Below are 27,792 nucleotides of genomic sequence, written 5' to 3'. Positions count from 1 at the left end.
CTAGGAGATACTCTGAAATCACATGTGAACCTGCCAGGAGAGGACTGAACACTGCCAAGCTTCCTATCTAGTGTTTTCCCATACTTTCTGTCTTCTCTGCTTTCTTAACACTACAGGAAACAGGTGCAGCTTAGAGGAAATACAGATCCCACAGATCAACAAGAAATGTGGGAGATTCTGAAGGTCTCCCATGGCACTCACAAAACCGGGCCGTGATATGGTGATACATTTTTCTGATGAACCAATGCTTTTTTTTTTTTCTCAGTGTCTTGCTTTGTCACATTTAAATATGCTTTTCTAAAAAAAAAAAACCCTTTTCATATAAGGAGGCTAAATTTCTCATATGTAAAAGTTTAAAATTTTTATTTAAATCAAGAACACTCCAGGTTTCAGACGCATTTTGACCGGTTCCCAAAAAAGTACAGAGCTTCAATAAGCAGCCTTAGCAATAAGCAGCTTATGAACCTGCCTGTCCTCCCCAGGTTTAAAATAACTTAACTCAACTCAAACCAACAGCAAAATAAAAACTACACTCTTATATGAGAGTAAATGTGTTCACCAAAGAGAGTATAGGAGCAGCTCACCTCATGCAGAGCTTTGGCGTCCTGTAAGTTCTGCATGCTGACTTTGAAGCCATAGGAGTTGGCTATGCTGGGCCCTTCGATCTGAGAGTTATCTTTCTTTGGCACATTCAAAGCAGCAAACTGGTTCTGTGGGTGAAAATGAGAACACGCGAAACATCTCAAAGAACGAGACAACACAGGCACATCAGATGAAAAGTAAGGCTCAATCCAGGAGGTGACACTACACTACACTCTAAAGCGGTTTCTCTAACCACTAGTGAAATGGCGGTCGATGTGGTGAGACGTGGTGAGACAGACCTTTGTCTGTGTGGTCAGTAACACTCGTCTCAGTGGGTCTGCCTGGCTCCTCCTCCTCTGCTGGAGTCTCTGAGAAGCTGGATTCTCTGCAGCAGGAATGAAACAGGAAGAGCAAGTCAAGCAACAGCTTAAGAAAGTAGAGACCACAGATATATAACAATGTTCATAACTGTGTTCATAAGGCCGATGAAAGTACAGATTTATTACCCTCAGATATGGGCGTGCTGCACACTGGCTCCAGATCTTCCTTGCTTTTCCGCCACCTCCGTAAGAAAGGGGTGCTGTGATGGAGATGGGGACTCGTCCTGCCCTCTTCTCTGTTACTAACATGGAGGGGTGAGGGACTGTGGTTCCCTCCTAATCTCTCAGAGAGCCTTGGTGACAGTGGTTCTGGAGAGTTTTCACTTTGCCTGTTTTGGCTGAGCCGGTCTGGGCCTGAGGGGCTGGACTGACAGGACTGCTGCCATGGAGGCAGCTCAGGGGACTCTGGAGAGGTGGTTTGATGATCATCGTCATCATCTTCTTCTAGCTCCTCCTTCTCAAGAGCCACAGCACCTTCATCTGAAACTGGACTTGCCTCTGAGGATTTACTCGGAGAGCCTGTACTCTTCATAGGAGATATGATCAAGGACAAGCTCAGTTTCTTTCTCCTCGGAGTCCTGACACTGGAAAGGTTCCCACACAGCTCAACCTTCACTGCCGGGCAGCAGGAAGCAGATGGCTGCCCAGTTCTCTCTGGGTTCTCCTCCTCAACATCCATTCCAGCCTTCCCGTTCAGCCGCAGCCCTGTGTCTCTCCTCCATTTTTGTAGATACTCATACTGTTTCCTCGCTTCCAGCCACAGATGCACACTCTCTCGGCTTGGTGGGTTTTTGCAGGGCAGGAGAACGACTTTTTTGGCGCTGGTTGAGGAAGGGTTGGGCTTGGCCTGCTCTTTACTTGCCTCTGAGGCCTCACCTCCCTGGGCTTGGGAGGATGAGGTAAAAGTGGCGGCGGGGTGCGTCATGGCTGAGAAGGCTGTCTTCCAGAAATGGAGGCCCTCCAAGGACAGGTCTCCGCTGAACTCTGCTAGCTCCTTAGCCAGTCTGGTACCCACGGTTAGCTTGCGGCCACCAACCTCCCTGGAGAAAAGAGAGGGAAATATGATGGACTTATTTATAGTTTAGAAATGACTGTAATTTGACTAGCGTAATAGAATTATGCCAAATACAGTAGTTAATCATAACCTTGTCAGTGCTCTTTGGTGAACAAACTGTATGTATGTAACAGCAACACTGCCTTTAAAACATGTTAGCATCTCTATGCTGCTTTTCTGATTCATTTTTATCTATGTACATTTAGTCCACAGTTTATTTGCAAGCAAGACAGTCTAAAAGTAATAATTATTTCAGCTTGTGTCACTGGTGTATATAGTCTTACATTGGTTTCCCTGGGGCATCAGAAGGGTCGCTGCAGAAGGGCTCCTGAAAGGTAGCCTCCGACATCTCCAGGTCCAGCAGAGTGTTGATGATCTCCTCCCGGCTTGGAGGGGACATGAGGGGCTTGAGGATGTGGGCTCCAGCTCCCGTTCCCCGCAGCAGCTGGCTTGCCCTCACCTGGGATAGCGAGCCGACGGAGCGGGGAGAGCTACTGGGTGTAGTGGATGTAGTCAGTCCATCGATGCCCTCCAGAAGCTCCCCTGTTGGTGAGCCCTCATGGTCAACAAAGGACGCTGAGCTTAAGGGGAGCGGTAGAACAGGATCGAAGACAGAAAAGAGCAGTTCTTTTCTCTCACAGTGAAAGTCCTGAAAGGGGCTGGGGGTATGAGCTTTGCAGAAAGAGAAGTCCCACTCTCTGCTCTTGAGTCTCTCAGACTCGATGAATGTGAGGTGGTTTGATACAGACTCCTTGTTCTCAGGTCTGCCAAAGAGGTCGGGGCTGACAGGCCTTGCTTTGTGCCACTCAGAGCCCCTCTGAAGCTCCTCCCCACAACCAAGCAGCTTATCCAGTTTCTTCTCACAGCCCAGTGTCTGAGCAGATACAGCCTCCTGGCTTACATCACTCAGGAACTTAAGGGGCAAATTTTTATCAGTCAGGACGAACTGGCTACCACTGTATGGGCTGGAGAACTCAGTCTGATCGATAGCATTTATATCAAAGGTATAGTTGTGTGGGAGCTCTGGTGACAAACTGTCCTCTACCAGGTTGCAAGTCTCCAGGCCTGGGTCTGACAGAAAGAGGGGGCAGTCATCTGACATGTTGCCCTCCTGCTTCACTGTCAGATTTGGCTGAGTGCTGCTTATCTTGCCTTTCCTAATTCTGGGCTTTTTATCCTTGGGAGCGGTAGTTTTTGGGGCCCTGGCTTTACGCTGAGCGGCGGAAGAAGGTTTTCTGGATTTAGCTGGTTTAGTTGTAGGATCTAGTAGTGCTGCGGCCTGAGCGATGGCAGTGCAGTGGTTGTCCGTACCAACAACTTGTAAAGGAAGGGCCTGTCCCTGCTGCCTCCTCTGGAGAAGCTGCTTGAGGACAGCCAAGCCAGACGGGGTCTCACAAAGAGTGGGGATCTCCCCGTTCTTAGGGCCTGAGTGTGAGGAGGCTACTGGTGCCTGGGCATCTTTCCTGTCTTCCAGTAAGAGCATTCCAGCCAGAAGAGGTGGAGGAGCTGTGCACTCCTCCTGCGAAACCTCTGCCTTTACCACAGTGGTCTGGCAACCTTGTTGCTTCAGCTGAACCGGTGGTGAAAAGCTTTGGTTGACCTCCATGATTGAAGTCTCATAGTCCTCAACCTTTGGCTCTATAGACTGGGCCACTGAGTTAGTGTTTGGTGTAGATGCAGTCTGAGAACTGTCCTGGCTGTTGCAATCTGTGCTCACTGGCTGCTGAAATGGAGGGACCTCTTGAGAGGAACTCTCAGAGGGAGGTAGCTCATCCTCTGGGAAAAGGAGCTGAGAGCTGTCTTTACTTAACTCATGGCTTTTAGGTTCCTCTGTCTTCTTTTTGCGAGACCTTTTAGGTTTTGGGGCGGTTGTAGAACTGTTGACAGTACCTTCAGCTACATTTTTCGCTTTCTTTCTCTGTCTTGGAGCAACACCACTACTCTGTCTTAATTTCTCTTTTTTGGGCTCTCCTTCCTCTGCAGGCTTAGTTGCTGACTTGCTTACTTTCCTTTTACTATCTGCAGTTTTCCTAGATCTGGCAGTTGGACACTTATTTTGTGCTACTTTGGTTGAAGACACAGTGCGTGGCTTGTGAAAAGCTGAACTAAGACATGGGTCACTGAGTGGGTTTATCAGCTGCTCTGAGCTGTCCATAATAGGGTCACTTGGGGACCAACAACGCGGGGGTGTTGAGTCTGTCGGGCTTGGGGATCTATCGGAGAGGTACCCCAACTCTACCATGACATCAGCGTACTCAGTGTCATGGTCATCGGCTAGCTCGCAGTAACAGGGCCGAGGGGGCGGCAGAGAGGGCAGAACTGGCCCTCTCTGACAGCCTTTATTCCTTTTGACCCATTGACCCTGTCTGACTCGAGGCTTGGACGAGTTGCTGACTGTTTTCTTATTTGCGGAGTTGACCTTTGCCTTTCGTTTGGGATGTTTCTTGGCCTTTGGCTCAGTGACAGGAAACTTGACTGCAGTGGATTCTGGCACCTTGGGCCAGAAATCCTTGAGTGGAGCCAGTTTATTGTACAGTTCTAGCTTATCGGGTGTCAGCACCACTAGCTGCTCCTCTGCATTCACTTTGGACATCTTCACCAGCATGTTTTTCTGTCCTTTGAACCTGTTGATAATAATGTACTTGATGATGATAGGGGGTTCTTTCTTGCGCCGTTTCTGGTACTTTACTTCCTGCCCACTGGGCACATTCCTGTCCTTGAGCTTGCTGTCTTTGACAGAGGCTGGGTTTTTACAACGAGTGGAACCTGAGTATTCTCCATCCTCACCTTCATAGATCATCTTCCGTTTGGCCCTCAGGGTGTATTTACTACCAGGCAGTGCTGAAGGTTTGGTACAGGTGACTTCAGCAGATAAATCTTGCAGTGGGCTCAACCTATCCTCTGCTGTCTCTTTAGTTTCTTCAGAAAAACAGGAAACAGTGGTGGAGTTTGTAGTAGGGGCCTCTGAAGGTGGCTCTGTCCTTTCATTTACTGCTTCTGGCTCCTCTTTCGTGATTGGCTTTCCCTCTGTGACGGGCCCATCTTTCACTGGCTCAGCCTCTTTTGACTTTTCATCTGAAATTGGCATCTCTGCGTCCACAGTCTGTGGACAAGCAGACGTGACTGAGGTGAAGCTAGTGCTAACGAGGCTGTCAGAGGTAGAGCTTTCAACTGTGCTTAAGTTGTTCCTCAGTCCGGCCATTCCTAACCTTTTTTTATTCACTTTTAGTCTAGACCTGCGAGGCTGGGCCTCTACCAGTTTACTGCAGGAGTCAATAATCTTTTTGCCCCCAGTTTTCTTCCTACTGAGGCAGTTGGAGAGGATGACGCTGGGAAAGAACTTGTAGTGTGCTTCCTGCTGGGCCACGATAGTCCTCTCAGTCTTGTTTTCCTGATAGTCCTCGTACCTGATTTTGAGTTCACCAACATCTCCCTCCTCAGTATCGTGGCCCAGTTCTTCCTTCTTAGGATCAAGGAACTCGTCCTCCTCCATGGGCGACGGGGCTGAGGTGATGTTCCTCAGGATGGGGCTTTTGCCGTCCTTCTGGCTCAGTTCCAGCTCTGTCTTTGCGGAGCAGTTCCTCAGCTCTGAGTAACAGAGAGAGAAGGTCCTGTGGTTCTGAAGAATGGACAGACAGTTTGTTTCTACATTCTTTATGCTGCCGTACTTCTTCCTGCTTTTGGTGACCTTTCCATTACCAAATGGGAAACTTTCTAGATCTGTCTTATCCAAGGCTATAGAGGTTTTCTTGTCATAGGTGTACAGGGGTCGGATGTCCTCTTTGTCTACACAGATGGGAGACACCTCGGGGTGGTTGGCTAGTTTGCAGGGGATAGGGTGCTTGACTGGTGGGATGTAGGGGATTTCTTTATTAACCTTGAACCCTGTTGAACATTCACTACTGCTGTCCTGGCTGCTTTTTGATTGAAAGTGCTTGTCAAGTGATTGCTCTGTGTCCAGAACATGAACTGGTCTGTGCTCATGGTGCTTGCACTCCAGAAGGATCTTCGCTGAAGAAGGTGGTTCCAGGTGTACAGTCTCTCCAGGGAAGGGGTTTCTTTTCCCAAGCATCTTTTCTGTGACTATGAGAGAAGACTGGGTCCTGGAATTACTGTCCGTTAAGGATGAATCTATGGATACACCAGAAGAGAAGAACATCTTATTAACAGCTAACAAGAAATTTCATATTCTCATAAATGACTGCTTATCATTTAAAACCCCAAAGTCTTTATTTATACCCTATAAATCATGTCTCCCTTATAATAAAATTAGATCATGGAGCTAAAACCTGGTGTCAACCCAATTTTTTTTTTTTTTGTGCAGCTGCTGTCAGATCCGTGTAGTGATATCCTTGATGGTACATGAATCAGCAGGAGATGTAAGACAAGTGTCAAAGCAGTAAACTGACATTTAAGTGCCGTCTCAGCACGTCTCTCAGCATGAGATGACTCACCGCTGTTCTCGTCTGCTGCCCCGTCGAGCTGAGGGATGGACAGGTTGGCGAACACGGAGCTATTCCCACTCCACTCCATGTCTTCATCAGAGGACTCCTGCTGCTCCTCACTGAAGCCGTCCTCCGCCTCCTTCACACCAGGCCTGTGCACACAGGAAGGACAGGAACACTGATGAAACGCCGCACAGGCTCAGCTCACTGTGGATGACCTTGATCGGACTGCTCAGTGTCTGCTCATCACTTCCATTACTTTTTCTCAACTTGGGCAGATGCTGTACAGACTAAGCCCAAATTTAACCCCACTTTGAGTTCATTAAGATCATTTACTGTAAGAATCAGGCTGAATTTCTGCAAAATCAGCTGTTGTTTGGGATGCAGGTTTAGAGGGGCGTGAACTGTCCACAGACAGAAGTAATTCAGGGGAAATGGTAATTAAAACAAGTAATGTGAATGAAAAAAAAAACTATTAGATGAACAAGCAACCTATCGCTCCGTTCTCACTCAAATATAACTGAGACAGACTTGCCTTGGTAAGGCCGAACTCTCTGGAGCCTCGCTGTCCCACCGCTGTGACATTATCACGCTGAGCTCGGCCTCTTCCTTGTCCATCTCCGGTCCGGCTTCCTCCTCGTCACTGTTGCAGTGGTAGCTCCTGGCACCAGGAAGAGACTGGGACTGGGAACTCTGCCTAACAGGGGTCCTGCAGAAGCCGTCATCCTCCAGGCCTGCCAGCAAATTGATGATGGCATGGTCTTGGCTGCTGTCTACAGACAACGAAAACAAGGCATTTAAAAGGCATTTCGACAATTAGCTGCAAGCAACAGATTTAGGTTTGGACCCAAATTTATCATTTTATTGTGGGCACTTTATTAATCTACAGAGGATATCTTTGTGCATATCATACCTAACAGAGGTGATTGGCTGGACTGGGAGAGCGGGAGGAAGGTCTGACTGTTCTCCAGGAGACTCAGCATGGCCTCCTCATTAACCACAGCCTCCTCTGGGACTGTGCCACTGCTCCTCGCAAAGTCTGGAGAAGGGAGAAAGCCCTGTTAGCATATCTAGGAAATAAATGGCAGGTCCAACTAAGTAAAATGAGAGTAAGGAAAGAGGAACTGAACGGTGAAGATTAAAGCTACAGACGTGCAAGCTCTATTGCTCGGCTTCTACTGTTGCATTGTATCTATTGTAGCCCCATCTACTGGGGCTATGGAGAGTTTTCCTCACCTGGCCGTGAGTCCCTGTGCACCTCCACAGCATTAGCGGGGGTAGACAGCAGCTCCTCTGAAGCCCGGGGGTCAGGATGGAGAGTAAGGTCACCGGGAAAATCGTCTTGGTCCTCCTCCCCGTCAGCCACAGACAACGCTTGTGTCCTGAGTGGAGACGCAGAGAAATTAAGTTCATTTCTGCATGATGATTGGTAAATACTGCACTAATGACATATTCTAAGGGGATCACACTCCTATGCATCAGGGGAACGATGGACTAATTCTCCCATTTTAATTGAATATGAGCACTGAGCTATAAATCAGCCGTGCTGTCAGTTTGGCTGCTACCTGAATCACAAAGCACAGCACCTTCTGGTATCTGCCCTCACTCAGTCATGTTTTATTAGCATCGCTTTACTGTGGGTCTTAATCAGGGGAAGTGATCTGTTTACTCTGGGTGTATGTGTGCGTAGAGGTGGTGAGCGAGTGTGTGTGTGTGTGTGTGTGGGTGGCTGCACAAGAGCTGAGAGTGTCTCTCATCTGATAAGAGTGTGTGTGTGTGTGTGTGAGCATATACGGGTGTGTGCAGCTAAGTGCTGTGCGTCTGTGTGTCGGAGAGGGAATATGAATGGAAAACGGGCAGACGGCCAGCTGGGCTTTGTATCCCTCCAGATCGCTCTGAGCTACAAGCTGTCTATCACGCTCCTTTACCCATGCTGCCCTACTGCATCGCCTAGCAACTCACCACTTAGTGACTCTGAAATATTGAAACGTAGACCAGGCCAGGCGAGTGGCGCTTACAGAGTGGAACACATTTCACAGGAATGGTTGTTAAAAAAAAAAAAAAAAAAAAAGGGAAAAAAAAAAAGAAATTTAAAAATGAATTCCACAAATTCTGAGCTAATCCAAAACCTCGTCTGGAATATCAGGATTTTCAGATCTGACTGAGCAGGATCAATTCAAGCTTAGGCCCCTGTTCACACCTCCGTCTCAGGTGATCTGATGACAAGCCGAGAGCTCCAAGTGTGTCAGTTCACACCTGCCGTTAAAGTGTGTCTTCACATGCGTCTCCAGTGATCAGATCTCACTTCCCTGCTTTACATCCAAACAGACATGTACATCAAATTATGTTCGCAGAGGCCAAATGACCAAATGCACTTCCTGTGTTTACTGCGCTGGAAAATAGAAAAAATGAACACAGCTACAGACTAACTCTGTTCCAAACCAAACCACCCAAGATGTCTGATGCACTCGCACTGATCTTATCTAATCTATCTCTATGGGCTTTTCAAAAAAAAATTTCAGACAGCAAACATGATTTGTACAACTTGTGTTTGTTTATGAATGAGCACACGTACATCTGCTTACACAGAGGTCTGAGTGATCAGGATCTCAAACGCGTCCTCTGTGTGTCTTTGGCGTATTCACACCTGCACTCAAACCTGTCTGCTTGTGATTGGATCACCAGAGACGGCATTATGTTATAATGCCAGATCTGAACGGAGCCACAGAAACACATTCTGATGAAACACGCTGAAAACACTTGAGGGAGGCTGCATCATGGAGGAATAAGGTAAACACCGTGGAATCAGCTCAGGCAGAGACAGAGCACGGATGGAGGATAAACCAAAAACAGATCAGAGGAATACTGTGCTGCATTTACTGAAAAGCCACAGCTACATGGCCCCACTTTCGCTCACTGTAAATGATGAATGAGCTAAAGGCTGCTTGCTCTAAACCTGCTAGCCACGGCTGATAAATGATTTCCAAAGGTGATAAATGATGAAAACATGGCCGTAAATATATGAAATCAATGTTTTTGGAGTTGGTATCGGTTGACATTTTGCGGCTGAGACTTTCACAACAGTCTCACTGACATTCAGAGACTTTCTGTTCTGTTCGGGGCTGCGTGAGGAAAAGGGGCTCCAGAGAGTCAGTGTGCACGTGCCACTGTCTGGCTGTCTCTTAATTAGTCTGCGAGCTAACGACTTTAGAGGCGACGAGGGAGGGAGCCTGGCAGGCGCCGGGAGATTACGGCAGCGATTAACACATTTGGCTCCCAAGCCACGCCCACCCCCCCTCCCTCCCCCTTCCTTTCACTGCCTTTACTGGCTCTGATTTGCTAAGAGAGTCTGAATGATGGAGCCAAGCAAAGAGAAAAAGGAGGATAAAAAAGAGAGAGGGAACATCACCCTCTAATGCCTACTGCTGCCCTGTGGTTTTAAAATTCTGTTTTGTTTTTTTTTTTTAGATATTCCTCTAAGGTTTCCATTATTCTACTGAATTCCTTTTATTTTTTTGGTGTGTTTATACACATATGGCACATTTTCATACTAAGATTGGAAAAAATCTGACAATTTCCCCCCCAAAATTAAAATAATTCACACACAGAAGAGGGTTAAAAAATAGGAGGGATTAGAAATTGCAATAAAACTGTTTGTGAACAGAACTCTGAAGTGTCCAACAAAACCTGCAGCACCTAGCGAGCAGCAGTAGCAGTAGCAGTGTTGCGTAAAAGCCAACAGCAAAGAAGCGACAGACTGTGTGTGAGTATTAACAGAGAGAGTGACTGAGACAGCCAGGCCTTGAGAGAGCCGCCAGCAAACTGTGTGTGTGTGAGCTCCATCACTCAGGACCCAGCCCCGCTCTTACACCGACAGCCCCACGCTGCTCCCACACCGCGCCGCTCTCCCCCTTCTCTTCTTCCTCTGTTCCTTGTTTGATATCAGAGTCAGTGAGTAGAAGCCATCTGGATGTAATGCAGATGCGCGCACGGCTGCCCGGGCCAACTGTACTTTTATTTATAACAGGAAATAGTTTCTGCCTGAACACCGTGGGAGCAGAAGGGAGGGGTGTGTAACCCCATCGACATCCTTTCGCTCGCTCCTTCCCTTTCTCTCTCTGCACTTACACCCGCTCTGTCCTCCACCCCCTCGATACATCTGTTCTGACTTCACTTTCTCCATCCCTCCTTCCCAAGTCTTCCAGCCTCTGTTTTCATTCCCTCCCTCCTCTCTGCGCCCTGAGAGGAAAGAGGAGGTGGACGGGGGAAACTGAGGACATGCAAATGGACTCACTACAGTTCAACACAAAGAACTCAAGATGAGAGAAACTTGAGATTAATGTGGTCTGACGCTGTGGGAAACTCGTTTCACTAATGCGACTGGAAACATCTTGTGCTTATTTTCAAACATTGTTTCTCTCGTCCATAAATTCCAGCTCCTCGCCAGCTACTCTCAGCTTTCCTCGGGGTGGGGGGGGGGGGGGGGGGGGGGGGGGGGCGGAAATGGGACAATCGTCCAACAATGACTTTCAGATATAATTTGTTCTGAAAACGTCTGATGAGCCTACCGCTCCCGCCCCAGCTGTCAGCACACAGCAGCAACAGATGAGCGGGAAGGATGAGAAACTTACACGTCAAACTCGTTCTCCTTCAGAATCTCCTTCAGTCTCTTCATGAAGATTTTCTCGCTCTCCGTCGAGGCGACAAACCCACGATCTGGAACACATCAGGCACACAACTTCACAACACAGCATTCGTCGTTCCTGGAAACTATCTGCTTGTGAGAGTTTTTCCAGACCTCACATTCTTAGCTACAATTAAAACATTTTGGTCAGTAATTGCTGTTAAGTATGCTGGTAGTGGCTGGGTAATTTTGCTGTCAGTAAAGCTATAGCACTTAATCATGATAAATAAAATGGGACTGAATGTAATTCTACATACCGGGGGCCAAACTTGTCATATTTCAGTACAAACCATAATCTGCGTGTAAGACCTGGACATCATCATTTCCTCCTGCTACAGTTTCAGACCTGGGAAACTTGTGGACTTGGACGTAGTCCCAGCTCACTTGAAAGCAAAGGCGTTTTATCACAACCCAGAAAATTAGCCTGTGATTATTTTTGTCATCCTGTTTCCATAAGAGCTCCCTGTGTGTGTGTGTGTGTGTGTGTGTGTGTGTGTGTGTGTGTGTGTGTGTGTGTGTGTGTGTGTGTGTGTGTGTGTGTGTGTGTGTGTGTGCGTGTGTGTGTGTGTCGATAACTCAACAGTTCCGCAAGATTCAAATTCTCCTTGTATGGTCAGCTGATCGCCAGGTAATCATTGAAAAATGTCGTCTTCCACTCGATCAGGGCTCAATAACAAAACTAGACGTCAACAGATGTCATGGATGGATAATAAGGAGCTAGACATAATGAAACAATATATTGAGCCACAAACACTGTCAGAACTATCACAGGAAGCAGAAAGTCTGGCGCCGCTGAAACGAAAACAGCTCACTTGAGCTCCGCTAAAGCTTTGAACTTTTCAAATACAACTTCTTTCTGTTATGTACCTGCATCATGCTTATTTGAAAGCATCATAAACAAGCCAACAGTTTAACCAGATGATCTAAACCAGAGAGAGAAGGGGGTGATGACGTGCAACAAAAGGTCCCCGGCCACAAAAACCAGGGAGGTTCCAGTTATTTGGCCCTGGCAGGCCGTTCAGACCGACAACAGCTCTGAGGCAAAATAATAAAAGCTTCCACTGAGACATGAAATAATAGAATTTAGGAAGCCCGGTTTTAGAACGAAATCCACGTGTTTGAATACTTATCAGATTATCTAAACACAGCACAGCGGTTTATAAAACTCGATGACAGGATTTTACTGTCTGCTAAGTTCTTATGGCGTCATGGCTTATCTTTTCTTACAGGGATCACACAGCAAACCATAGAAATACAGGATTTATGTCACTAAGTACCAGCGATGTGTGATTCCATGTATTCGACTGGCCAGTATAGCACCTTGCTTTTTGTTTAACATAGCTGATGGGAAAAAAAACAACAACAAAATTAACACTTTGTTGGCTATAAACCACTTTTACAGTCTAAAAGATGTTTCTTGGACTTCTGTATTCAGGATTCATTTGGGAAACAGGACAGATGTTGTGAAGAGACAACACAAACAGAGTTTCCACTGCGGGGTCTCTCCTCACCTTGCGACTCAGGGGTTTCTATCTGGGTGGCCTGGTTCTTCTCCCTCCTCCTCTGCTTCTCGTCCTCCCAGATGGCCTGCAGGCCCGGGTTCCTGCCAATCTGATCTGGACAGATACGAGTCACGTCACAGCACAGCTAACAATACCCTCACATTTTCTTACCATCTCATCTTTTTTTTCTTTTTCACCCTATGACAAAACGTTTCTAGTTTTTTGTCTATAAGCTGCGCTGACCAATAAATACAAAGCCAGTACTCAGACCATTAAGTTCAACCCATACGTGCTGTAGTTCTATTTGCAACAGTGCACTTTTAATATACTGTTACAGAGCAGATGGAAAAAGTATGAGTCAGAGCACATGAACTGCCTGCCCTGAAGTGGCCTCTCCTTTCTTTTCTTCACTCGAGGAGCAGACGCTTAGTGTGGTTTATCCTTCTGTGTCCATCCTGATCTAAATCATGTGTTTACCAGCACAACCCAAAAAAAAAGAGCAAAAGAGCCAATACTCTGGTGGATTCCAGCTGTGTTTTCAAACTAGCTGTTGGTTTAAAAGTATTGTTCAGTTGGACACTTCCTGTAAAGATGTTTTTCACACCCCCCCCAAAAAAAAAAAAAAAACCCCAACACAAAATAGGGCATATCTTTGGCATCCCAGTTAGGGAGGGAAGGGCTGAAAAGACGGAGATATTTCTTTCATTAAAAACAACAAATCCAGATGTATCAGACCTTTAAATATGAAACACAGCAACAAATGTCACAGACAAATTCACTAAATGCTGAGATTTAAGGAAATCTCCCTCTCTCTTGTGTCAGGTCAGCTCCACAGTGGGGAACAGTACTGACAAGTGACCGACGGAGGAGTGCAGAAGGTGAGCATGTTGTCCCGAGAGAACTTACTTTCAATTTCCAGGCGGTTGAGGATGTCTACAGCCACGGCGTCGACCTCCAGCTCACAGGTGCTCTGTTTCTCCACCTCATCCAGGACTAAGGAGCTGCAGGCAGTGAATTTGTGCACAACTGGTATTAAAAAAGTATGCTACCAAAGTCTAAAAATATTTCATTTCTTCTCCTTTGTTTTGGGTGCAACAAAAGGAGGTAACTTGTCGTAATTGCTTGACAAAAATAAGAACACAGACAAAAAACAAAAAAACAAAAACGCATCTACAGAATTGTAGCTCCTTGATTGTAGTTCAGGACTTTGACTTAGAGTAAGAGACAATGCAGCAGAGTATGTGCAGGTCTGGGACTCACCAGGGTATGGCGTTCTCCTCCCAGCGGACAAACGTGCCCCCTAAGGTGCTGTCATTGAGCTTGGAGGCGCAGGGGCTCTTCCAGGGGCTGATGCTGGGATGACTGCTGGGCGTTTGCCTGTCTGGGACTTCTGGAAAACAGACAAACACACACACACATAACAGATAAGAGTGAACCGTATTATCACTTCACAAAGTTTACAACCTGCATGATCGTCGCCTTTTTTTTTTTTTTTTAGCAATGTTCCCAGTTCCAGTGACGGTCACTCATCACATGGGGACATTTCAAGGATAAACTCCTCTGGCATTTGAAGTGTTTTGGAGATGAGCGTTCAAGCTGCATAATGGACTTCAAAACACATTAAGGGTTCTATTCATCTTAAAATGGCCTATTTTACCAGCTCGGCCCCCGCTTTTATCATTCCTTCACTTGATCCCAGATTAGGGACAGGCTTTCAAGTTTGAGCTTGAGGGGAGAAGAAAATGTAAACAGGTGTACCTCTTATTAGAGTGTTTTGGTTTCTTTGTTGTATAGGGGCATTGGAGCCCTCTTTCCATTGGCTGCGTCTGTGTGAACCCTGCTTTTGTCAGAGGAGAGTCAAGCGTGAAGATTTTTTTGCAAAAGGGAACTTTATTAAAGTCAAGTGTGGAATTGGAGGGGGGGGGGGGGGGGGGGGGGGTTTGGATGCTCTGTGGGAGTTTGGAGAGACAGCTCTGATGGGGGCATGATGAGCACAGGTACTGGTCTGGGATTAGGACTCTTAAGCTCTGATCAAACAGTCTGGACTATGGACTAAGCACTTTTACAAAAAGAGCAGCTGCTGAGTCTGTGAGTCACAATGACAGAATAACAGCATGTTGAATTTCCCTACGTTTTCCTGAGATTCTCTTTTTAAAGAAAAATAAAGCACCTAAAACATTAGAAACCAAGAATTTAAGGTATTTACCAGGATTACTTAAAATCATGATTTAATGAAACTGAATAGCATGAAATCCCTGCTACTGACACCCAATATCTCCTTGCTTGTTCTCGTTCTATCCTAACACCTTTTGAATCTGTTTTTTTTTTTTTTATTACAATGTCCTGTTTCTGTGGAAACTGCCCACACGACGTCCAGGAGCCTTTGTGCTTCCATGTTTTTTGTTTTTTTTTTACTTTTGTGTTCATGAACAGCAGTGAAAGGAATAAAATGGTTGAGAGGGAAGAAATGTGAAAGAAAAAAAAAGACCAAACGTGTGAAAAGAAGAGGGAGGACATGAAAACACAGAGGGCTTTCAAAAGACTACAGAGGCATCCGGAGGCCGAGGTGGAATCAGGACTCAGGACTAATTCAGTGTGACACACGGCATGGCGGCCACCCCCTGGCCTGCTCCCTGTACCTGCTGAGCCACAGGGGAAACATTGCAGCGAGCGCGAGGAAGACCCGGCTCTGCCCACACTGTCCACCGAAGACAAAAAAAAACAGCAGTGTGTCCTGAAGCTAATGAGACAGTCAAAGTAGGCCACTTGCTCAACAGCACTGGGGAATACCTAGAGACAAGTGTAGCCTAAGAACTGCCCCAAAGAGAAAGGAGGTAGGGGGGTGAGGATAACAATTCTTGTCTATCCATTTAAGCTTAGATAATCATGGATAAAGGAAAAGAAACGGGAAAAGAAATCCTGGCAAAAGGGAACATTCCGAAATGAACGGATGAGCTGTTAAAACCGGAAAGCCCTTACCTTTGCTCTGGCTCCTGCGGAACTTGACGGCCCCCAGGTTGACCAGGTTCATGCCGTACAGGTTGTAGTCCATAAAGAGCTGCAGCAGGTAGGGGATGTGGCCCTCGTGGGGCTGGTAACTCTTGCTCATCACTGCTCCGCTCTGCAACAGCTCACACACCCTGCAACAAACAGTGCGGGGGGGGGGGGAGGGGGGGGAGACACTTGTAGATTAGAGATAATTACAAAATGTAGCAGTCATTTTCCCTCAGCGGCACAAAAAAACAGGCTTGGTTGTTACTCTGTGGCTGGTAAACGGTCACAACAGGGGACTCTTGTGGCAACAGATTTTTTTTTTTTTTTTCTCTATATCAAACCTGGAGAAAGAAAGTACGAGGGTGACTGATAGGTTTGTGGCTTGAAGCAGAAGGAGGAGTCAGTTTTAGAAAACCTAGCACATTTATTTTTCAGCATAGTCTCCTCCTACATCTACACACTTAGTCCAGCAGCCGTGGAGCAGACGGATCCCTTATTTGTAGAAGATATCTTAATATTTGGTATTGATATTTTAGATCTAGAGAGCTCCACAGAGCCACAGAGGACATAACAACAGTTGTCTCTTGCTGAATAGTTCTGAATATCAAATTGACTTTGACATTTAAAACCAGCGGAGTGCTGCTTTAAATATACAACGGTAATCCCTTTCATTAAAGTCTGTGTGGAGTGCCTGCACCGAAAAAGGAAAACCTGTTGTCCAGGACCGTCCTCAGCCATAGCTCAGTATTTAAAGATGAATGGAGAGTAATTCACTGTGTGAATGTTTAAGGTCTGTCCTGGAGTCATGTTTCCCCTTTAAAGGTCAGAGCACCACGCTGACTTACTGAGGGACTGACTGACCAGAGACCAGGGGCTGAGGAGGGATCCAGGGCAGCCAGACCTGCAACTCAACCTTTAACTTCTTCTCTTCCTCTAATCCCTTCCCTGCATCAGTTATTTCCTTATCTTGCTCCCTTATTCTTTCTCTCTCCATTCTCACGATTATATACTGTCTTCTCATCCGAGCCTCTTCCTGTCACTCTCTCTCCTTCCCTCTCTTTGCTAAGTACCAATTCAAGCAGCCCCGCTCCTCGCACGCAGTCGCCACTTAACTCCGATCGCTCGCCGTCTTCCCGTGTGCTTCCGTGCCGCATACAAACACACACACACACACACTCAGCCAATCCATCTGTACAACTGAATACGCAGCAATCGATTTCAGCTTAGCGAGCTGGAGTCACGCGCACAGAGTCTGCCGTCGAGTAACATCGAACAACAGGAGCCCCGGATGATCTCTGCTCACATTAAACCGCATCGATCCACAGTAACTTTACCTTTTGACCATCTGAGGATTGAACAGATAGATCTTCATAAAGTGCTTCTCCTTGGCGTGGTAGCCATAGAAAGGCCTGTAAGAAAGAAAAAACAAACAGATGGGAGGCATCAACACACTGCATATGAACCTGCATCATTCTTTATAAGAATTTCCTCTTGTTATTTTTAGGAATTTGAAATGTTTCGCTGTCATGTTCCACACTGCAGCTTCGTCAGCTCAAGTCCATTCAGCCGTGCTGAGCCACTTACATGCCAGAGACCAGCACCACTTTGAAGACGTGCTGGGTACTGGAGGCAGGGTTTCCCATGGCAACGTTGAGGGCCCTGTCGATGCTGAAGGCCACTTGCCGCATGTAGCGTTCTGGCTGCTGCCCGTAGCCATCGTATGGCACGTAGATGTAAGGGAACACGCCATGGAGGTGAAGACACGTCTTCTGACCTGCAACACAACAACAGCAGCAACAAAAGTATTCAACAACAGGCTTACAATCCCACTGAAGGACGCCACACTTAGAATGTTAGAAAGTTTTTATTGGCTTTAGTTTCTTTTTTCTTCATAAGAAAAATGAATAAACAGCTAAAAATAACAAGAAATAAATTTAAGAACTAGAATCAAAAACAAAAAGGGGGGCTGGAGCCAATCCCAGCTGGGAGGAAGCTGGAGAACCTGGAGGGAACCCACACAAGCACAGGGAGAACATGCAACCTCCTACACAGAAAAGCCACGGCCGGTGGATTCAAACCCAGAACCTTCTGATATACATACTGTATACTGATAAGGTTATACTTTAAATTCAGGCGACAATAATAAATAACAAAGAGCAGCATGTTGCAATGATGGGGACAAAAAAACATGTTTTTACAAGTTGTGGGATGCATGAGATAAAGCTCACCTCATAAACAAAGGAACACAAACAGCACTGTCGGCCACTAGGCTGACGTTAGTCTGATAATCACCAGCTGGATACAAAAGTCTGCATCAAGTTTTAGTGAATGACGCAGAGAGTTTGAGAGCAGAGCCAAGTGCGATTGAGATGAATGAAGGATTCTGAGGGTCCAGCAAACTGTGAGGCAGCTCAGATGGATGATGAGCGCGACTCGAGCCTGTAATGCCGTGATTCATGACGTACACGCACACAAGTGTTCAATGCAGGCCCATTAGCTAAATAGCTGAAGAGAAACAGGGTGGAAGGACATTGACTGGGGTTTGCCGGTGGAGCAGAGCGGCGAGGGCTGAGGTCTTGAGTGATGTGAAGCGAGGTCAGCCGGCACACAGACAGACAGAGAGAGAGGGAGAGAGGGAGATACGGTATTTATTAACAGGGGTGGTGGTGGCGTGACATCATCACTCCCAGACAGACACGCACACTGCTCAAGAGTCATCTGAGGTGAAGCTGTGCTGCTGCAGACGCCACGCAGCCATTAGCAGCTTGGCCTGTGCTTGTAGGGAGCCTGCGCTGTGGTGTATAATCAGGCTACATGAGGGTTCATGACCAGCAGTGTCAAGAAAATGAAGACAACAAAGGCTGGAGGAAATCTAAGCTTTTCACTCTCTCCAGTCCTGTTGCATACAGTGACAGGGCTGACGGGACAGTTGGACAGGAGGAGGCAGTGTTGAGCAAGAGCTTGACTCATGCCCAGATGTGTCTGCACATGCCCAGGGACATGCCTGTCTTCCTAACCATCCACCACTAGTTGTGGAGCTTTAGGATGGGGGGGGGGGGGGTTCCTGGCACAACTGCTTCATATCAAACACACACACACCCACACATCCACAGTTTGCCAACTGTGCATCCTCATGCTATGGTATGACAGATGCTACATGCGATGAAATGCTGCGGTATCCCCGGGCTCAAACGTTGAGATTGTTGGACCTAAAGTGGAGGCTCCAAATATTCCCAGCATTCCTCTCTGCACAATGATACATACGACTGCTTCCAAACAGGAGGGGTGGGGGTGATGCAAGACAGAATGTGGTGTTGAAAGACAATGAGCTTCTCGGAGCGGGCCCGGTTTAAGCCTCCATCAGAAATCTTACCGCACTGCTACGAGTGACGGAGCAGCATATGCTGGAGCTCGCAGGCACAGCTCCCTATGGAAGGCGGCGGCATCGGGACAGGTTTGTGTGCGAGGGAAACACAGAGCAGATTGTTTCTCACTTATTTGAATTCCACGCCTGACTAAATAAAGGCTAAAATATGAGGTATTAACATTTTTAAAGCCATACAATAAATGATGTGTATGTAGATTATAAGTATGTTTGAGTTTTGAACAGCCACCTGCGCTCTCACCTCCGCCAAGGAGGTTCTGTTTTCACCTGTATCTGTCTGTTGGCTTGTTTGTTAGTTTGGCCTGCAACTTATTTAGTTACTGTCGTTATCAATTCATCTGCCAACTAGTTCTAAATTAATTATTTGATCTATAAAACACAACAGTGAAATGACCATCACATTATATTATGGGAATGAAAGAGTTAATGACAAAACTGCTAATCAAATCAATAATCAATCGATTTATGGTATGGTATCCGGGGAGATGAAGTGAGAAATAGGTGTCAGTCTCAGTGTGTATTTGTTTGTCTCCACTGATCAAGGCCAAGGTGTGTGTGTGTGTGTGTGTGTGTGTGTATAGCTCCACTTCGAGCCACACAAAAGCTGGCAGCCACTCTCCAGTGGTGAGGGAGCAGCGAGGACGGCACGCGTCTGTCTGTCCTCAGCCTCCTCGTGTCAACACGGACTCCCTTTCTCTGGCACGCACACGCCAACGCGCACACCGCAAGCAGCCAATGCTGGCTTCTGCTGCAGTTGCTAGGCAACAGGGCCGGCAAAGCAAAAAGCCCCTGATGGATGGGAGGGGGGGATGATAAACAAGTGATTCTTTCCACCCAGCTGGTCAGGCCACCAGAAAGAGACGGAGGGAGAAAGTGTGTGTCTGAGAAAGCAGAACAGAATGATTGAAAAAGAAGAAGAGCAGGCCAGGAGGACAGAGTGTATGTATGTATGTATGTATGTGTGTGTGTGTGTGTGTGTGTGTGTGTGTGTGTGTGTGTGTGTGTGTGTGTGTGTGTGTGGGGCCCAAGGGCTGGGCAACCACCCAAAGGATAAAAGCATTGAGTCCTTACATTTGAGTAGGAAAAGAATGCATATGAGGTGACTGCTGTGTGTTATAAGAGCCTGGATGTCTCTGATTTATTTTGGCCCGCTATTCCTCAGCCATACACACTGCAGCTTCCTGTCTACCTCCCTTGCTGGAGGATTTCTGAATGAGGGAGGGAGGGAGGGAGAAGCTTCAAGGGTCTTATCTCTGAGTGGTGGTGGTGGTGGGGGGGGGGGGGGGGGGGGCACCAAGGCAGCTGGAGGTCCACTCTGCCAAGAAGTGCCTCCCTCTGTCCCTTCTCCTCCTAACCCCCGCCCCCCTCCCCTCCACTTCCTCATGGTAATCAGAGCCGCGGCTCCATGACTCAGCAGCCATCGCAGGAGAGCAGCCCCCTCGCCGCCACTGGGTCAGTAAGGCAGTCCGCCTGAAGCTTAGTTCTAAAAAGCAGTCGGTGAGTGAGTCTGTCAGACGGCACATCACCCACTTAGCCGAGCAGACAGCCGTTAACCTGTTGTTAGAAAACGCTGGGTCACAGACAGAGACAGACCTGAGAGCTATGTAATCGCACAGAAAGATTTGGAGCTGCAGTGTATAAAATATACAGAGTCCACCGCCTGAGTTTGCACAGAAGCAGCGAGTGACAAAAACTAAATTCTAAACAGCAAAATGAAATAAACACCACAAATGCTGCACTGCTGTGCAATCTGCTTCTTAATCCTACAATGATACCCGCGGTCTGAAGTATAAACCTGAGCCTGACGAACTGCGTGCATGCTACACAAGTTGGACAACAGGATACAAACCTCAGCGACCATGATCGGTGAGGAGTCCATCACTGGGAAACTACCTGACAGCAGATTAACCTTTTAAAGTCATTAATAGAGAAAAATGCGAGGTCCCTGCTAGCTCTGCTGCTTTTTCCCCCCTGTTTATCACTCTCTTTAAAAACTGGGAAATTTCTAATGAGCATTTTAAAAAATATTTTATGGACAAAACAACTGATCATCTCATTAGAGAAACACACGGGAGATTACAAGCTTTTCATTCAACTCATACGACTGCTTCCACAAACATCTGTGTATCAAGTGTTGCTTCACTGTTGGCATATGAAGCCTTGGAGGTGGAATAACAGGAATTTCCTTCTGCAGACTTTTTGTGTCATTTACTTGAAGGCCATTTTGTCTAATGAACAAACTTTGTCTAATGAGGAAAGTGAATTCCAGCTGAACAGAGTTTGGAGGCAGTGTGCATTGAAGAGACGGGATGAATTTGGGGTAAGTCTTTATATTTAGCTGCGAACGACAAACCTGCAGGACTTCCTTAAATGTTCTGTTCAAGCTGTGTGTGTGTGTGTGTGTGTTTCAGTGGTATACTCTGGTCATGTAGATGCAACCCACAGGTCTGGACGCCAGGTTTTCCTCAGGATGAGAGCAGAGAAGGCAGTGCTGGCCATGAGTCCTGCTGTTCACTTTTTCCTTGGCACTTAAGTCTGTTTACTCTGTCGGCCGCTCTGCCTGGTAACCAGCTGCAATTTAAAGATTCAGTTCCACTTTGTTATGGGGGGAAAAACAGTCGCGTTCCCTGGCGAATGTTAGGATCTGTCAGCGATGGTGCTGAAGGACAAAAAAGCTGAGCCTCTGTTTCTACTCAGGAGCTGGTAAAATACACGAATGTACAGAGCAGATATCCAGAAAATGCTTGCTCGGTTACCAACGCTTACTTCTACGAGCTCGAAATAAACGACGGCCAACTGGAGCACAGAGGCAGAAAGAGGACACCGAGGTTTAAAAGTGTGTGCCAGGAACACACGTCCGACACACATTTACACCTGAAAGCTGTCCAGCAAAACCAGAGTCTTATCTGAGATCAACGGTCGTGTTCGGATCACGGCATTCAGTGATGCCAACTGCCCTCAAGCTTGAACTGTGCACTTAACTATACTGAAAAGAGCAAAAAATAAAAAATAAAATAAAATAAAATACATTGGGGCACAGCAGTCGCTCACAGCGAGCAGTCGGACTCTGTCTGTAATCAGACAGGAAGCTGCCACGGGGAGGAGTGGAGGAACGTGTTAATAAAAGCAGTGTTGGTATTAATTAAAAAGGGCCCAGGGAGAGCTGTGTGAAATCTAGGACTGAGCACTCCCACCGCCTGGAGAGGGAACACTGGGATGGCACAATAATGTGCTTTCCGCTCACATACATGATGATGACAGTGGAGAAAGCGGAGGAAAAAAAAATATTCGCCTCCCCGCCCCCCCTCCAAGAACTTAATTAAAGTACCAGAATGTACAGAATGGGAGGGCACGCAGACATTCACTTCAGAGAAGTGATAAAATAAAGGGCCAGTGATCTGACACACACACACATTACTTACAATAACACTGTGTGTAGCTATCTAACAGTAGAAACACATAGAACTAAAGTTCAGCTTTTCCTCTCACCCACAGAGATCACTGGGGTGGTGGTGGGTGGGGGAGATGTAGTTACACTTTTTAAACACCTGGTTAAAATGTCTCTAAACAACTCCGAAGATGGTTTGAACGAGACTTCAATCTGTCTCGGCTGCGTTTACACTTTTACACAGCCCTATTTTTGATTTCCGATCGTGGTGCAATCACGACGTGAAGTGACTGAGTTATAAATGGGGTAATGGACCGCAGCCTATTAACTGAACCATGATTCATTTGAAAACTAAGCAAAACCAGCCCCTCTCTAATCAAACATAACAAATGAAGTAATAAAGTAAAGAGTAAGAAACAGGAGGAGGAGGAGGAGGAGGAGGAGGAGGAGGATCATCATGCGACAAAGGTTGCTCCCCGTAGAATCACACTGAGATGCTGTGATCACATGGTATGTTTCTTAACCACTCCTACTTCAGTTCAGCATTTCTCTCTCTGCACTCCTAAACCCTATGTGCTCTTCTAGGAACCATTCTTTCTCAGATACCGGCGGTGTTCTAGAAAAACACACGCCTACGCAGAAAAACACAAACACCTGACAGATGAAATTGGAAGTGTTTCCTGTTTTTTTTTTTTTGTGTGTCTATTGTCCCGCAAATGTATAAATATAGTCCATTCCATGCAGAAAAAAGCTGCTCTGCATGACGAGCCCAGCAGATCTATAGCTCCCCCTGCCAGAGAGAGCATCGCTGGCATCATCCTTCATGTTCTCTGCCACCGTTCTAATGAGTTAATTGCTGGTGCTGTGCGTGGTTATGTCCCTCCGCGATGTTGGGACTGTTCCAAATGGATTCCAGTAAATGTTAGTGAGTACAGCTAAACCCATATTAATATCCTTGAAAAAAAAAAAAAAAAAAAAAAAGCTTTTACATTAATTCACAGAGGAACAGTGAAATAAATATCACATCATCCCTGAAGACAGACATGTAGGGAAATGCACAGCCACAAAATGAGGAAAGTTCCTGTGTGAGCAGAATCGATAGGTATGGAATACACAGATTAATTAACTGAAGGGTTTTCAGTGAACTGTCCAGAGTACAGACAGGCATGGACACTTTGTGTGTTCATGGACATTTTACTAATGGACTCGGTACAGCCTGTCACATGGTGCCTGAGCCAGTGACTGCAAACTCGTGAACTCACTCCACAAACCACTGCAATTACAGAGCTGCAGATGGCACTCAGACCCAGACCACCACCCCCCCCCCCCCCCCCGCTCCCCGGCATACTGCCGCACCGACTGTGAACAGATCCTTGTTGATGAGTGGCTTACTGGTCTTCGGGAACACCCGAGCCAATCACTTCCTCTACAGGAACCTTCTAAAACACACCGGCAATGAGATAGCCAGTGTTCTGAGCCTCTACATAACATCTGGAATACATTTAGTATGATGTTTTCACTTGCTTCAGTTGCACCCATCCCATCAGTTTGCTCTTTCGTAATGAATTGGACCAAACATCACCAAAGGGGGGGGGGGGGGAAATATTGCCATCTTAGCATCTTTGTTGCTAGATTGACAGACTTTTCAGACCCTTTTAGCAACTTTTTTTGGTTTTCTTTCAAAAAAAAAGAACGCAGCGACAAATCTATCCACTTTTTGGACAAACCTTAGCTAGACAGTCGAGGGTGTTGCCCTGTGAGTACGAGGTCAGGTTCTCCCTCCACAGGCACACCTCTCTAAGCATCTCATTCAACTGAATGCACTGCAGCTGCAGATGGTAATTGAGCTTCTAAGTTTCTCACTGACTGTTTTCAGATATATTCACAAGTAAACATATCTGAAATCACAGCACAGCCGCTGTCTTTAAACTGACGCGGGTGGTGATTTTGTCAGATGACGTCACGGTTATAAAATCAGGATTGTCGCATGTATCTTAATGCCTGAAACTGGCTGGATAAGGCTCCCTCTCTGACTGGGCTTTGTTAACTGGACAAATAGGTGGGACCCTCCCTGCTGCTGTACAGCCAGGGCCTGTCCTGGCTGGATGCCTGAGCAACAAGCAACAAGCCAGGAGAGATGACGTCCAAGCCTGGTTATTCCCAAACAAGCTGGAGGGACTTCCTATGCTGCTCCTGTGCACCGTGTTGAAGGCCTGGTTGAGGCACAAGCAAGAAAGCAAATTGAAAAGTGCATTATTTCCCCTGAGTTAGATCCAAATCCGGTCACCTGTGTCTAAGGAAACACTTGTGATGGACAGGATGAATGGTAACCAACTCCTTGTCCCCCTGTCCTAGTTCCATGATGGGGAACACAATCGGCTCCCCATATGTCCTTAATGACACCATCGACCACTTTGCTGCCAGAGTGTCCCCGTTGCTCAAGCTGAGCCTGTCGGTGGACGGGCATGGGTGCACCTCCATGCCAGCTATCCCTGGCGTCTCCCCGGCCGAGGAGACAAGACAGCACAGTGGAGCCAGTCATTTGAGCAGACAGGATGAGGCTGACCAGATGGTGGCTTGGTTGCGCTTTATGCCAGGCCTTCGTTAGGCAGACAAAGCAAGGATGCATCAACCTTCATAACTGTGAACACTGCAAATTGAGGTTGGCTGCAGCGTGACGTTGGCCAGGCTACGCTGCGATTGTGCGAGCCGGTCCTTCCTTGTTAAGATTCCTGTACGTCGGCCTGGACAGCAGACTCAACAGATCTGGACTGGGTCAGGGATGAATCAAGAGCAAGATGGATGACATCAAAGGAGGGTTTGGGTTAGGAGGAAAAAAAGGAGAAACACAGCTCTCAGCTATCGGCAGTGAAAGATTTGCAAAAGTGTATAACACAAGAACTCACAATCTGTGACATAAAGGAACTGCAAATGAGGGTCCAGTCAGACCAGACTAGACTCATGAATCCCACTTTCCTATGCTCTTTCAATCTCAAACAATGAGCAGCAGGTTTAATAGGATGATGCTCCCTGTTAAAGTCCTGGGTCTCTGTGAAAAGGTGAAATCTTTTTAGCCGATTGCTCCATTTTCTCTCCAATTTCCAGCCATCGCCTTCTCACCTGCTCTCTCTCTCTCTCACGACACGAGCAACCGTGGGTGTTACTGGGAGTGAGTCTGGTCCTATGCGGCTACGAGTTCAGAGCTGGCCCCGGGGCCTCTGGTAAATGTCATCCCTCTTTCTGTCGTTCCTCATCTTTCTCATCCATCTCAGATGTTAAAATATAGCCGCAACATGCTCAAACAATGTGCAGTGAGTAAGAGAGCATTGTTTGACATATACATGGTTTTAGAACAAAAGTCGGTGTATGCAGTTCACAACAGATGATGGAGACAAACAGGATTTTTGCTTCAACATAAACTAATCTGAAACAAATGTAAACTAAATCTTTCATGTTTAGACACAGTGTTGTGACACTGGGGAAGATGTAAGACAAGGACTGTGGATCTAAAAGAGATATGTGAAAAGACAATGTGAGATCTGTCCAGTCCAAAAAAGTCATCTGTCATCTGTCGGAGGACAGACTCTGCACAGGAAGATCTGTAAGACAGCAGGATCGTGGTCCGAAGTGAGCTGGTCCACACCAGATCCACTGTTACAATCCTGTCTCCACACGATACACTGCATCATTCACATTCATCACAATGAGAGATTGGGTGTGTGTGTGTGTGTGTGTGTGTGTGTGTGAGAGACACCTGTGTGCCACCATAAAAGAAATAAGTGGCAGCATGGCTCTCTGCGCTCACTGTGGCAGTCATGCTGACAAACTCTGCAGCATGAAGTGGCAAAAATCCCAGTGAGCTGTCGTCTGGCTGCCATCCGGTTTCAGATCCTTATCTGATGCTCATTGCTCATGCCAAAGTGGACTGGATTAAGTTGGCATTATTGACAAAGTTGGTGTGATAGTATTTGTAGATAAGATATGTGTATGATCTTATATAAAACCAGAGTCCACTCTGGGTTCACCTGTTTCATGTTGATTTGATAACGTTGCAAGTCATTTACTGTGGAAGGCTTCAGCCCTTTTGATAACAGGGAACAATGGGTCAGACTGTTTTAATTGTTATATATGCCCAACACATTGAGTCTGACCTAATGTGTGTATGGGAAAAAACTGTATTTCACAAACTGTTAACAATTAACTGACTATTGATCATTAATGTGGATGGATTAAGGAAACTGCTTATAAACTTGCATGCCATTCTTGCCCTGCCCGACTTCTTTTTTTTTTAAATGTTTTCCACTGAAGGACAAAAGTATTGACCTGGCATTCTTTAACATCTACCACTGCCCGTGCGAACGCCACGGTGCCCTCGAGCAAAGGCACTTGCAGTCTTGTCCAGCAGCCGACAGCAGGAGCCTGTGGCTGTATGACTCTCAGGCTCGAACGGGTGAGAGCAAAATGGGTGAAGCGGGTCAGTGCTGACAAGCAGCGTCTTTCACTGGGATAAAAGAATGAGGCAGTAAAACAATCATGTCACGTCAAACAGATCAAAGCTTGCCCGTCTCCAGTCACCTGAGCAGGAGTCATAGGAGGGGCAGACAAGATAATAAAGAGAAGCTGTTTTATTGTGGCTCAGGGATTTCCTGTGGACTCTGAATCAAACCCTCAGAGACACACTTTCTAACAAGCAACCCCTCTAGAATGGCTCTGAGGCAGTAAATCGATATTCAAACAGGAAAAGTGGTTCTGGATGAGGGTGAGGAAAGGGTGGCCCTCAGGGTGACACCTATTCACATGTCCGTCCACTGCTCCACCTGCCATTTTGGTGGCCTGTCTGTCCTCCTCTCATCTCTGCTGGAGTGAAATCAGGCCCTGTCAGTAGAAGTATGTACAGTAAGTGTGGACAGAGAGAGCACCATGGCGCTGATTCTTTGTGCCAGACAGAAAGTTACAGGCTATGTCATCTTGCATCCTGCATTTCCATTTGCCAATATTTTGGAAATCCGCTTAAAATTTGTGCAATGTTTGGAAGGGAAACAGCTGCAGAGCAAAGAGACAGGAAGCAATAGGTCTGGAGAGAAAGACTTTTACTACTGTGTGGACAGAAACAGAAGACAGAGACATAGAGAAGAAGCAAGGAGAGCGTGAGAGAGAGGAGACAAACTGAGAAGAGGAACAGAGCATCTGGGCCAGAGGGAGAGGGAGAGAGAGCGATCGGAGGAAGGTGCTGAGCGAAAAGAGCAGTCCATCCACTGAGAGTGTAATTAGCAGGAAGAACCCTGTGAACTAGGACACCCTATTCCCATATAACCTCAGCTGACCCTCTCAGAGCAGGGGGGGGGGGGGGGGGAAGCAGGGCTGCTTGGCGAGAGTGC

General features: G+C 46.8%; 1 protein-coding gene across 2 annotated transcripts in view; it reads right to left on the bottom strand.

Annotated features, from left to right (window-relative positions):
* Positions 1-27,792, bottom strand: part of rev3l (REV3 like, DNA directed polymerase zeta catalytic subunit) — a 49,976-nt gene that overhangs the window by 9,754 nt on the left and 12,430 nt on the right. Inside the window, exons 2-16 of one of the 2 annotated variants that reach the window (XM_041063868.1) lie at positions 17,226-17,415; positions 16,976-17,050; positions 15,627-15,787; positions 13,908-14,037; positions 13,554-13,648; positions 12,657-12,761; positions 11,093-11,177; positions 7,698-7,843; positions 7,375-7,500; positions 6,997-7,234; positions 6,471-6,613; positions 2,301-6,147; positions 1,089-2,002; positions 882-967; positions 585-710 (exon numbers count right to left, since the gene is read on the bottom strand). In XM_041063868.1, coding sequence (XP_040919802.1) covers positions 585-710; positions 882-967; positions 1,089-2,002; positions 2,301-6,147; positions 6,471-6,613; positions 6,997-7,234; positions 7,375-7,500; positions 7,698-7,843; positions 11,093-11,177; positions 12,657-12,761; positions 13,554-13,648; positions 13,908-14,037; positions 15,627-15,787; positions 16,976-17,050; positions 17,226-17,415 — 6,467 coding nt within the window. The remainder of the gene's footprint in view (positions 1-584; positions 711-881; positions 968-1,088; positions 2,003-2,300; positions 6,148-6,470; positions 6,614-6,996; positions 7,235-7,374; positions 7,501-7,697; positions 7,844-11,092; positions 11,178-12,656; positions 12,762-13,553; positions 13,649-13,907; positions 14,038-15,626; positions 15,788-16,975; positions 17,051-17,225; positions 17,416-27,792) is intronic. The other variant, XM_041063869.1, reaches the window with a different exon arrangement.

The sequence above is a fragment of the Toxotes jaculatrix genome, chromosome 19, assembly GCF_017976425.1.
Source record: "Toxotes jaculatrix isolate fToxJac2 chromosome 19, fToxJac2.pri, whole genome shotgun sequence".
Lineage (NCBI taxonomy): Eukaryota > Metazoa > Chordata > Actinopteri > Toxotidae > Toxotes > Toxotes jaculatrix.
Note: the sequence above shows the minus strand (reverse complement) of the source record. Positions and strands in the feature narration are given on the sequence as shown.